This window comes from Harpia harpyja, chromosome 16 (assembly GCF_026419915.1).
Source record: "Harpia harpyja isolate bHarHar1 chromosome 16, bHarHar1 primary haplotype, whole genome shotgun sequence".
NCBI lineage: Eukaryota > Metazoa > Chordata > Aves > Accipitriformes > Accipitridae > Harpia > Harpia harpyja.
The window spans coordinates 17,904,886-17,917,704 of record NC_068955.1 but is presented as its reverse complement, the minus strand read 5'-3'; the positions used below and the strand labels follow the sequence as shown (position 1 = coordinate 17,917,704).

The following is a 12,819-nucleotide window of genomic DNA, read 5'->3' as shown; positions in this document are numbered from 1 at the left end:
TCACGTGTCTGTCCAGAGCAGGCTGCCAGAAGTTGGGACTAATTCATTGGCAAATCTGAATTAGTGAATGGGATATATAGGTATGAATGCACAAACAAAAGGGCACATGCATGTACGCAAACAGACAGGAATATTTAAATAAATTTTAGAAAGCTCTCAGCATGAATTACACAAACATGGAAACCTAACTTTGACTGCCTTGTTGACAGAGCTTTTTTCTTTTTTTAATCTAACAGAGTCGTGGGGTTACACTGAAGCATATCTACAAAACACATGAGTTTAATTAAACACTGTAATGAATCATGCCAGTCTAATACATTTTGGACTAGAATTAAATATAATCCTTAAACATCAATACTTCCAGCAACTATTCAGTTGACAAATTGAAATTAGCCAGCCATATCAGCCTTTCTACTCAAACACAGACCTTTAATACACCTTATCAGCTTTGAAAACATAGAAAGATGCAGACATTTGCCACAGCAATGGCTCACTTCTCTCTTCACCAAAGTATATACAAGCAAAAAATGACACATTCAAAAAAACCAAACACCCAAAACTTCATTAATACGAATTGCATAAGTACCAATTTAGAAAAAATGTGTTTCTATACATAATTATTTTTGCCAGCCTTGTTACAGTTCATGTACCTAAAATTCAATCACTGAAAGTGCAATTCCATGTAGTACAAAGGATACTGGAAATGGTTAAAAATAGATTCTTTCTTTTATGCACTTCCATTGCATAAACCAAAACCCCCAGCATTTATACATGAAGTTCAAATAAACGTTTCATTAGACAAATTACATCTGTGCAAGGTGGAATTATCATTTATGGTATTTATATGCTCTGTTCTACATTTAATCAGAATTTGGCAACTTAGAACACTTTTCCACAGTCTAGTTAGAGATCTTTCTTTCCACCCGCTTACATTTAACTGTTGCTACTCATGAATTATCAACACTCCAGAAAGCCCTTCTATCTTCAAAAGTTATCATATCCCAAATACAAAAAAAAAAGTTTACATATCATGAAAATTGGTGAATAGGAAAGAATAATTTTAATAACTTGATTCACCATTGGTATAATGGTATTTAATATGGCACTGACTTACATATTTTATGAATTTTATTACAAGTGACAAAGAGCTTAGCAATAGCTATTTCTAAATATTTAAGAACAATTCTTACTGGCTGCTTCCCTAACATTGTAGCAAAAGGCTTTCTGCAGACAGCAGCCATGAATATAATTTTATTACCTGAAGTCCAACATTGTCTGCCTGTCCTCCTTTAACTAACTGGGAGATGAAGAGGCCACAGCTAAATTCCACTCCACCTCTCACACTTATTCCAAGTCCTTCAGGATGCGAACGATCCAATCTCACCTCTTTCAGCTTTCTGCAAAAATAGAACATACTTGACTATTCAGCTGCATAACACTTTGTGGCAATAATGTTTCATATGAAGGTTACACATTATTTTTCTCTTATAACATTTAGGCGTGAAAAAAAGCAAGCTGACTGAAGTTTGGACAGATGTGTGTTAGCTAAAGCCATCAAGTATTTTTCACAAGAAAAGACATCTGCAACCATTGAAGTTGTCTGCTTCTAAAGGGTTAGAGCTACAAGAATTTTTTATTATTAAATGCAGAAAAAATGAGAAAAAGATTGTTTCACCTGGAAAGCATCACTTTTGACTCCCTTACACTGCTTTTATTAGATTAAGCTACTTGGCAACCAATTTCAGGTAGCTCAAAACTGTTCTTCTAGCAAACACAGCAGAAGTAAAGAATTATGCCCAGCTCTACACAGGTGACTGATATTTTACTTGAAGTTTGTCTGAAAACTCAGTATTTCCTGCTTGCATTTAACTTAGCTGCATTGTTCTGCATTCTCTTACCGTGATCTTTTGGGTGTCAGCTGATCATATTCCACCTGATGTTTTAATGGGATAAGTGGGCGGATAGCATCAAATAGAGGCAATCTGCTGGGTTCATTAATCACAAGTTTTAGGTCCCCCACAAGCACTGGGAGATTCATAGATCTATAAAAACACAGCGAGAAAACAAGCACAGGTAATCAACACACCAATGCAAAGCATCATTTAATAACTTGCTGTACATGTGGCTTCAATGTTTCCATGCCCCTTCAACCTACTAAAAAAGTTACTTACGCAGATACTGGTTTAACCAAAGCCGAATAGCCTCTGAGAAAGCAAGCCTTCCATAAGCAAAGAAGAATAACAACTACCTCCTTCAAAATAACTGAAATCTCCTAAATATTGCCTTTAAGGTCACACACATTACTTCTATAGACGATATCTTTAATTTCAGAGTCCCAAAAAGATTTATGGAACTGTTTGGAAATAACTTTCTAGATCAGATATACCTGCCTACCAGATTTTTGTTTCCTTACTAGTTAGCAATCCTTCTAAGTGAATCTAGGTTACAAGCTCCTTCCTCTTCTGAACTTCGGGGACTGACAAATTGTTTTGATCCAGGAAAAAAAAAAAATCATGAAGCTCAGTAACTAGAGCAAAGATTTGTTTTAAATTTTAAAATTTTTTTCCAATCAAAATTGAAGGGCCATCAACCAATAAACAAAATCTACAGAAGTTAAACCACTGTGAACATCTGTCTTATGAGAGCTAGGCAAAGTAGCCTCCTTGATATTGTCAGCACTGAGATAGTTAGAGGTCTAGAAAGTGTACTTTATTGCCCAGCTGCAAGAGTGGAAGAACAGCTCCCTAAGGTTCAGTTGAGCTATTCCTACACAACCTCCAGTTAAACTTAAGCTGTATTATTTGCTGTTCCCTCTCTTAAAATTTACATTTCCTGGCATACAATGTTTCTGAGGCATATGCATTGACGATATGGATCAGGAATGCATATTACATGGGATTAGAGGTCAAATACTTTTAGAAATGCTATTCACAGTGAAGCAGACATTCAACTTTAATTCCAACAGCAATTGCACACATTTTTGCCCTGGAATACTTCATATTGTATTCCAAAAGAGTGATACATCATCAACATACATTCACAGAGATATTGGAAGTTTTGCTCAAGTCATTGCAATTTTGGAAATTGAAGAAAAGTTACTATATGCATTGTTAATTTTGTAACTGCAAGAAGATTTTAAACAATTAAGAGCTACTGAATCAACCAGCTTTCCAAACAACAGGCTTTATGAATGGATTAGCAGTTAGACAGACATGAGTGAAACTGAATCAGATATGCAGCTGAATACACCCATAACTATAGCTCAGTGCAAACATCAGATGGAAATGTCTACGTTTCACTCAGCTGAGATGCTATTAATTAAAATATGAATGGAAACAATGTCTGTCAGAGCCACTTGTCTATGATGAGTGGAAAATACATTCTCAACTTCTGTGAAAAACAACGGATCAGACACTGATCTCATTTGCAATGATACAGGTCCTAAGCAATGGTGGTTTAAATCAGTTCAGTAAAAGGATTGGTAATAGGCCTAGCACCTTACCATTTTTTTCCCATTATGTCATAATAAGACAGAGTTGTTAAACATGCCAACAGATTCCCAGACTAAATTTTTTCAGCTTTCAGATAAAAAAGTTGCAAAGAATTTTTTATCTGAATAGTTAGCAAAAATCTTTGAAAAGCAAACTCAATGAAAGCCTCTATTGCAAGTAAGCATTATTTGGAAATATTAATGAATTTTATTAATGCTCTCTTCCTGTTTCCTAAGAACAGTTTTATAATCCAAGTGCTTTTTTTCCCCCCCAATATGAATCCACCAAATTCTTTTACAAAACTGCCAAGTCATAATTTCTGGGTGATTACAGATATGCTCCTTCTGTGTCTGCAAGCTACACTGTAAAACTATAAGACTTCATTAAACAAAAACTATCACTTCAGCTGCTTTTCTAGTAGCATGTAGAAAGACCACTTAAAATCTGAATTATTCACTCTTCACATTTAAAAGCATTAGTAAAATTCTACACAACCATATATAAAGCTAGATCTTACTGGTGGTACATCCGCAGCACATCATAAAGGTAATCCTTTTCCGCTTCATTGTCAATTAGTAGATTAACCTGAAAACCCAAGAATATTGTTCTAAATCTCTGACTAAATAGCCACAAATGTTGAACATACAAGACATTCACAAACTCTTAAGCCATAGAGAAAAGATTTCAATAAGACTTTTTTTTTTTTTTTTAAAGATAAACACATTTTTGCGGTAGAGTATTACCTCACAATGTGAAACTTATAACAAGACTTTCTAAAATTAGTATCACAACAATTGGGCAAGGTGGTAAATACTGATGTATTCTCTATGCTACATTTCCCTCAGCAGTAATATTATTACAATAATATCATATTTGCCTTACCTGATAATCACTGTATTGTTGAATAAATGTTTTCAGAAACCTTTTTGGCCATTCATTAATATAGCACATGCTGTCACAGACAAAACCACCACACCGAGATAATTATAATCTATGTTCTGTCATCCAAACCACTGATTTCAGGATCTCACTTATAACATTATGCAAACTGCTACACTACTGTTTCTCTTTGCTCCAGCTCTTAACTGACAGAACTTGCTAGTTATTCTTTCCTCCCCCACTAATAGTACATTTACTTAAACCAGTGTCATATTACTATGCCTGCTCTTGGATAATTACAGTAAAATAAAGCAACCTCCCCCCCCCCCCGCCCAAGAATTCTTATATGAGTTCAATTTATATTCAGTGACACTGAGACCCCTGCCGATCTTACTTGGAGTGAGAGGTCACATCACATTACTTTTACATTTGGACAAGCTTAATGTTTAGGAAAACAATTTACATCTGACCTAGAGGCTAATATTACTGTGACATGAAGTCTGAGGACCAATTTGCATACTTAAAGAAAGGCCCTTTCTTTCTAGACTTGCAATGGTTTGTGTTATATTCTAAACTAAATACATGCTTCATATTCCCTTTGTCCCTTTTGGCTCTCTAAGCCAGCAAGACTCCACATACAGGTGGTTTGCTATTACATCTCCTCTGGAAAAAGACACTTTCAAAACACCTAAAGGCCAAAAAGCTACATGCAGGACAAGATTGCTTGACAGCAACACTACTGAGTAAACCAATTTATTCATAGTGAATTTCAAAACACAGAAGAAAAAGTCTGCCTTAAGATGAAATAAAATGGTTGCAATCAAAACTGACTGGTTCACCAATGCTGTACACAGACTCAAGACAAGGTGATACATGTAAAACTAAGTCCAACATCCATTTTTCCCTTCCCCATCAGGAAAAAAACAACATATAAGTCAGCTTTGGTTCTGGTATACAGAACTCAATCCCTAGTGCTAGCTAAGATACAGCAGGAGCAGCATCTCATGAAGAACATTAAATAAGCCCATCAACCCTACACAGCAAAGAGCAAAACCATCATCATTTTTTCTCCTGATTGGGAGAGCAGCCAGTAACAACGTTACATTTTTCTCCTGATATGCTAGCTGATAGACACATCTCCCACTCCCTCTCAGGAACTGGAGGGCCATATCTAAATTCTGCCATTTCTTCTCACAAAACACTCAGTCCTCCTGTTTGATTCCTGCACCAGCAACTTGCTGGTACTCTAACAAAAACACCCAAGTAACTTCTTATATTCAGAATGTTACAGCTGGGTTAATCTTCCTGGGCCATCTCTCTAATTGGGTCATTCTTCTTCTGCTGCCTTCTATTCCATCAATTATCAATCCATTGTAGCCACCTGCATCTCTTACCATTTTCATAATTCATTAACTCCTTAGGACAGAGTCTTATTTTAGACATACACTTTACCTCAGCTTATCAACAGCTTCTAAGAGCTCACTCTAATTTCACAAATCCTAAAAGAACATGCCCCCATATGTTAAGAAAAAAAAAATTAAAAAATCAGTGGTAACACGATGTAATTTAAATCAGAAAAGTATTTTAGTATCTCTCTATTTCTCAAGACAATAACTGTGGAGGTATGGGATAGATGATTTCACAGCTTTTAAACCAAGAATATTAAAAAACCATCTGGACACGGTCCTGAGCAACCTGCTTGAGGTGGCCCTGCTTGAGCAGGGGAGTTGGAGCAGATGACCTCCAGAGGTCACTTCCAACCTCAAACTTTCTGTGATTATTTAAGGGTATCTTCATAGTAGCTGTGTAGTTTACAATCCTAGAACACAAACAGAGAGTTGCTTATGCTCTATTTCTCACTATATAAATTGCACTGTTTTTCATAAAAATTAATAAGGAGTCATCACAAAAACTGCACCTATATACAAAAGAAAAATAAAATCTGGCAACATGCCTATATAAGCTTATTCAGCAGAATAGAAGTTGAGGGGGAGTGCTTTTTGGTGTGGAAAATATTCAGATTACAGTAATGCACTACTGTAGCACTAGCCCAATCTGTCAGCTTTCAAAGAATAATATAAAGTTCTATTTAAACGACACAGCCTCTGAAAAACTGAGGGAAATGGAAGAACTGGCCAATATATTTGCATATATTATATATTTTGCATTGCTGCTTGGTTGATAGGGAGAACTGATTAAAATTACTAAGAAAAAAATAATATGGAAGCAGCAAATAACTGAGGAAACTCAGATTCTGTGGCTGAGCATTTTCACCGTTTTGATACAGAAAAAGTATCATTACATTAAACTTGCCACAGAATCCACTAGAAGCAGGATGATACAAAATAATTTAAAGAAAAGACCTGTTCCAGTATCCTCTTACTCAGATGAACTTTTCACTCAGATATGCATCTTACTTATCGCACCAACAAACACTGACAGTAAGTCTTACGTTATTGGGGTGGGACTAGAATGATTTATGAATTATAGCAGCAGTGAAAGGGAAAAGGGTTAAAGTTCAAGATGGTAACTATTTGCCCAGGAACCAGAGTCTTTATAGATATGTTGTACAACCCAGTGCCGAGTTACACAGTAATAGGTAGCAAGGCAGAAATAACTTGCTAGATGGCTGTAGTCATCACTACAGAGTACCCAGGTCCTTAATGTTTTTGAACTTCAGTTTGCCATATAGGTGTGTTTTTGCAGCCCTTCTACTTCATTACAACAATTCTTTGACGGTTTTATTACCAGGTGATACTTCTATAAAACAGAACATTGCACTACTTAGAAGAAACTCCATTCCCTAGCTGACCAAAAAAACCCCAACACACCTCCCCCACAAAGAAAAAAAAGCACCACAAAACAGTACTGAAAACTTTAGTGTGAGAGAGTCTTAAATGGATATGGAAAAACATCTCTTAGATGTGTAAATCATTCCTTCCCCTCCTGTCCTTAAATAGAGCTTTTTGAGCTTACTTTGCTCATAGGATTTTGAGCTCTATTGAGCACTTATTTGACTGGGTAAATGTCAAAACAACGTGCCACGCAGACTGAGCCTCTCCATGTATCAAGTGCATTTCCACATGACTGCACATGCACAATTGCACTCGTGAATGTTAAGGCGGAACCGAAGTCTTCTGAGCAGCGGCTGGCAGCACGCAGGACTGCGAATGTGACCTGCCTGGGCCTGGACTTCAGCACCTGCACTTTTGCCATCCTTGAACTGGACTGGGTGCAACATTTTTTACACGACATTAAAATAAAGTTAATTGTATCAAGCCCCGAAAAAGCTCACGCACGGGGGAACGTTCTTCCTCTTCTGTCCCTGCCTTTTCAAGGGTTTTAAGTTTTACAATCACCCTCTCACAGTTGGCTGCCACCCTCTTTTCCGCGCCATTGGGGCGGCAGCGCGAAGCGCCCCGAGCTTCTCCCTTCCCCGCCGCTCGCTCTGGCACACAGGCAGCGTTCAGGCGCGGACGGCGCCGGCAGCTGCGCCCCAGCCCGCCGCCTCGCCTCCCTCCAGGCCGCGGGGCAGCAGCTCTGCCCACAGCCCGTGGCAAAGCGACCCCGGGCGCCCGCGGGTCCCGCGGCCCCGCTCTCTTACCTTGTGCCGGAACTCACGGGCGACCCGGCGCTCCATGGTGCGCGGGGCGCGGGTGCTGCGCGGGTGCGGGCGGTGCGGGAAGCGGCTGCGCCGGCGAGGCCGCGCCCCGGGGCGGTGGGAGGCGCGCCCGCCGCCTACAGCGCCCGCGGCCCCCGGCCTCCGCCGCCGCCGCCGCTGCCCTGCCTCGCTGCGTAAGCGGTGCGAGCCGCCGGGCAGCGATAACCTCCCCGCGACCCCCGGCTTTGGTTGTTTCGGGCCAAAGCAAAAGAGTAAGAAAAAGTAAAAGAAAAGCCCCCCCACCCCGCGCCGCGTGTCACCTGGACTTTTCCCTGGGCTGATTCTTACAACTGGTGCTTCTCGTACAGCACGGAGCTCACACCCAAACTGCTCTTTTGTATTTGTAGGTATGTATGTCACTAGCCCTACTAGTTAAGAAAAGCACGAAGATGTGAAATTTAAAGCATGCTAACACCTGGGGGGGGGGGGAGAACCATTTGCTTCAACACGTTGCTCTACTGCAAACAATCTCAATTTCTTATTTTTAGGTAAGCAGGGTGAATCTGATGTATCGCTGTCTAAGTCTGATTTCCACCAGCCTTTCCCACTACAGAATATCTGTGAGTAACTGCCTAAGAATCAAGGTCAGAGTACCTGAAAAGGAGTCTATTTCAGACTAATCTCTTTTAGGTAATTTTGTCTTGGGCTGGTTCTTCTCCCACATTCCCTAATGTAATACACAACAACAAAGACTTCTGCAATCAAGGCTAGAAGCGAGTGGAGGAGACCTGCTAACTTATGTCCCTTAGTCTCCCTGAAGAATCAGCTTTACCCATATAATTCCAGAGAGAACGGGGTTTATGTAAGCACAGGTAGCTTACCTACTCCTTCCAACAGAGTAGAAACTTGTATGGATCCATATAAAGGGATGATAAAAAAAAAAATTCCATAGTGCCAAATACAAACTGGAATCTGTTTTATTATTTCTGTGTGATAACCTTCGTAAGATACACCGGCTCCTTTAGAAATTGCTCTTAACCCTTTCAGAAGATGGCTTTGCTGTATCGGAACATTTCAATGGTATGTACACTACCCCTTTCTCCTATGAGGTGTCAGGAATAAGAGAGGAATGCATTTTAAGCCTGTGTACAAACAAATACAAAAACTGTTTTCAGAAAACAATTTTCTCTTAGAAGTGCAACTACTAGTATGCAAATTGTTTGTCTTCTAAGTTCCAGTACCACACGATATTGAAACACTATTCTATCCAAGCATCAGACACACAGCTATAGAATTTCTTCCCTGCATATGCAAAACAAAATTGTCTTATATTTGAAAAGAGAAGGGAGGAGGTACATGAAATTTAAAGGACACATAAAATACTATGTATGTTTCCTTTAAATTTACATATAGACTGTAACAGTCATTGATATCTATCAATCGCTTCTAGAAGACTACAGGAATAGATCTTTTACAAGCTGAAAGTTATATACATTTGAAAGAAAGTAACTTTTTTTTTATCATGTATATAAATTTTCCAGGAGTCAGAAACTCCTCCATGTAGTAAAACATTGTGGAATTAACTTCATTTGGTGATGTGAAAACTGCTCTGAATCATCAGGTACAGGACACACCACAGAAAGGATAATGAACTTGGTGGGCTGTTAGTCTGCTCTGTTATGTGAATTCCTGTGCTCTGCTGTGCACAAATACAAAGCAAACAAACTCACAAAGCTATCCCATGCTCCAAAACTGGAAGTTTGATAATCAGTAAATTTATGAGATGGTTCTGAAGTTTCTATTACTTCACATATGTCATATTAAAAGACAGTACAATTATGACTGTTTGTTAGTTTTAGATAATGAAATCTTTCATACCAAGAAATCAAACTGCATCTAAATTAGCTTTAAACTAGTTTCAGTTATTGTTTGCTACTGGTGGCATTAAGGGAAAATGAATAAAGTGGGCAGCCCATTTAGTAGGCAAAGAAATAACATTAAAATGTGTGTTGTGTAAACTGATTCCTGTTGCTTTTGATCTACTTTCTCTACTTCCATTAACGTAACCTGGATCAGAGCAAGTGCACCAAAGCCAAGTGCATAGTGCATTCAGAGCAGCGTACAGGCTGAGGCTAGCACATAATTCTAAAAATCTGTTTGGGGTTATTGGGAAAAGGCTGTGCTGAAGTTAAAGAATATCTTTTCTGTCTCACTTTCTTTTCTCTCATACACATTCTCCATCCAACACTTACAGGAGAGAACAGAATTCTCAGTGAAAACATCATTAGTTTTCCATCATTTCATTAGAAATGAAACACTTGTTGCAGCAAGAAACACAATCCACAGGGACAAATTACAAAGGCAGAAAAGAGATCCTTTTAATGACTTACTGTTAACAGACTTCCCAAAGCAGTCAGAAAAGGCCCCTTTTCATCTGAGACAGTTTCTCACCTGGTATGAGCAGCTTCTAAAGCTTCTAAGATATGCAAACCTGAAGAATGATGGGGAGAGAGGCAGCAGCAGATGGGAAAGGGAAAAGAACAGAAAAAAGGCAAAAGCGATAGGAAGAGGGAAGAGAAAAAGGGGAGAAAAATAATGGAAAGAAGGTAAAACAGACAGCAAAATTTAATCACAAGGAAAAAAAAAGAACCTGCAAAAGGGTCCACAGAGAGCTCCAAGTTCAAGAGTGTCAATTTATAGTAACAAAAAGTTATCAGAAGCTATGGAGATAATCCATACACATTAGCTGCATGCTGCATTCAGTTCATGTCCTACTCATGCCTTTCGTTACTCAAGTTCTGACACTTTTTTTCAGTGGGTCGGGGCCAATGCTCTGTGTTAAGCATCGACCACGTTCGCTGCCTCTCAGCAACAAGCAGGCAGCTCTCCGCAAACAAGCAGCTTTCAGCTATGCGACGTTCCCAGGAGCAAAGGCAAACCCCCGGGTTCATTCGCGTCAGAGGCGGGGCGCAGCCTTAACACCGCACCCCACCGCGGAGGTTTGAGTTCCTCCTGAGAAGCCGTGACACTAATCGTTTCCTAAACCCCAGAAGGGCGGAAAAGTGGAAATAAACGTGGGGAGCCGGCGAGGTCGGCGCCCGGCATCGGCACTTAGGGAGAAGCGTTAGTGGGGCCGGAGTTGTTCCGCTGTGGGGACAGCAGCCGCCCTCGGGCCGGCAGCCCCGCTGCAGAGCGAGGGGTGGTGTCCGGGGTGGGTGCTCGGGGAAGGGCCGGGGGCGGAAGGCGGGTGGGCGGCTGATAAACGCCTTGGCCGCCCCGCCCGGGAGGGCGGGATGAGCCTAGGGCGCAGGTAGCGGCCGGCGCTAAGGCCTGCAGCTCCGCGGGAAGCCGCTGCCGCCCGTCAGCCCGCATGGAGGTCCGGCTCCTCCTCGGGGCGCTTCTGTGCGCCTGGCTGCTGCCGGGTGAGCCTCCCGCCGGGCAGGGCGCGGGGACGGGACGGGCGGGAGGGAGGAAGGACGGACAGGGCAGTCCTGACCATCACTAACCTGCCGCCTTTGCCTTCCAGTCCCGTCTCCGTGGGGCGCCCGGGCGCAGCTGCCTGCCGGCGGGGACCTATCGCTCCCCAGGTAAGAGCCAGCCGGGGTACAGCGAGGCTCCTTTGTCGCCGCTGAGGTGCGCGGCCGGGCGGGCGGCAGTCCTGAGGCGGGGTGGGCTGTGCGGGCCGAGCAAACCCTGACTTGTTCTCTTGCCTTCAGCCGAGGCAGCGCCGCGGGACCTCGGAGAGGGGGTGGCCTCGCCGCGGCGGCGCAGGTAGGGGGCGCGGGCCAGGCGCTGTGAGGGGCGGTGGGCGGGCACGACGGGGCTGGGCGCTGCGGCGCCTTCTTGGTGGGAGACGAGGCTGCCGACACGTGGGGCTTTTCTCTGAGGAGCCCCCCGCGAGGAGAGCAGCCCCTTCCCGCGGTCGGTTGCCTCGAACCTCAGTGCGACCAGGGCTGATGAGGCGATACGGTGCCGTCGCTCGTGGCCCAAGATGGCGCCTGGCTTTCCCGCGCTGCGCCGCCGCCTGGCGAGACCCTTCTGAGGGGTGGTTGGCGGCGCCGGTCTGAGGGACAGGTGTTCTGGTTTTCATCAGAATAACGTGTTTGTCATAGCTTACCTGCATATATCTGTACATTACCACGATACTGTCAGTATTTCTGATGAGCTTTAGCTCGTTCAGAAATAGTTCTATGTCACATGAAGCATCCTTGCTCCAAGGAAAGCTGAGGTCTGGTCTGGCTCATCCAGCAGTAGTTGCTTTGTAGGAGCCTTTTCTCGGTAAAAGTAAATGAGCTGGCAGTATCAGATCACTACAACTCAGTACTGGTTTTTGGATGTGGTTTATCTTGGCAACCCGACGATATCATTCGTGGCATGTTGCTGAAATGTAATTAGGGTGTGTGGTTCCCACTCCCTTGTTCGAGGGTGGGAAAAGGGAAGTTTGCTTTGTAGCCCTTGTTCACAGCTCTGCAGAGGAGTCGCCTTTTTTTCTGCTTTCTCCCTGCTCTTTCTGGGAAAAGCTCAGCAGAGAGAAAAATGTGCCACATAACTGCAAACAGGTAACAAAATCGACCACCAATAAGAGCAAATGCTTGTGGATTGACATTCCCCCCCCCCCAAGAATTCAAGATACAGTAATAGACTTTGTTTCCTTCTGTACTAGTCAACTGACCAGAAATCTTCAGTAAGAAATATGCTTAGGAGAAAGTAAGAAAAAAAATTCAGTGTTAGTTTTAAAAAGATAATAACCTGAAGAGTAGTTGTTCTAGCCATTTGAACTGAGCATAATGCATTTTTACACGTTCTTGCTTTTAATAAGCTTCTTCAAGAGGAAGAGATAAAGCAACA

At 42.0% G+C, this 12,819-nt stretch overlaps 2 protein-coding genes across 11 annotated transcripts in view; one reads left to right on the top strand and one right to left on the bottom strand.

The window, feature by feature from the left end:
- USH1C (USH1 protein network component harmonin) overlaps positions 1–8,321 on the bottom strand; it is a 53,358-nt gene extending 45,037 nt beyond the window's left edge. For 2 of the 7 annotated variants that reach the window (XM_052811050.1, XM_052811052.1), the window contains exons 1-4: positions 4,374–4,547; positions 4,009–4,076; positions 1,899–2,042; positions 1,259–1,397 (exon numbers count right to left, since the gene is read on the bottom strand). In XM_052811050.1, coding sequence (XP_052667010.1) covers positions 1,259–1,397; positions 1,899–2,042; positions 4,009–4,076; positions 4,374–4,442 — 420 coding nt within the window. In that variant the 5' untranslated portion in view covers positions 4,443–4,547. Of the gene's footprint in view, positions 1–1,258; positions 1,398–1,898; positions 2,043–4,008; positions 4,077–4,373; positions 4,548–7,974 lie in introns of those variants that run through there. The other 5 variants (XM_052811053.1, XM_052811054.1, XM_052811051.1 and 2 more) reach the window with 4 other exon arrangements.
- Positions 8,322–11,269: 2,948 nt separating this feature from the next.
- Positions 11,270–12,819, top strand: part of OTOG (otogelin) — a 120,162-nt gene continuing 118,612 nt past the window's right edge. For all 4 annotated transcript variants that reach the window (XR_008238711.1, XM_052811048.1, XM_052811047.1 and 1 more), the window contains exons 1-3: positions 11,270–11,393; positions 11,498–11,558; positions 11,688–11,742. Coding sequence is in view for 3 of the 4 variants with exons in the window: in XM_052811048.1 (XP_052667008.1) it covers positions 11,342–11,393; positions 11,498–11,558; positions 11,688–11,742 (168 nt within the window). In the remaining variant the exon portion in view is untranslated. The remainder of the gene's footprint in view (positions 11,394–11,497; positions 11,559–11,687; positions 11,743–12,819) is intronic.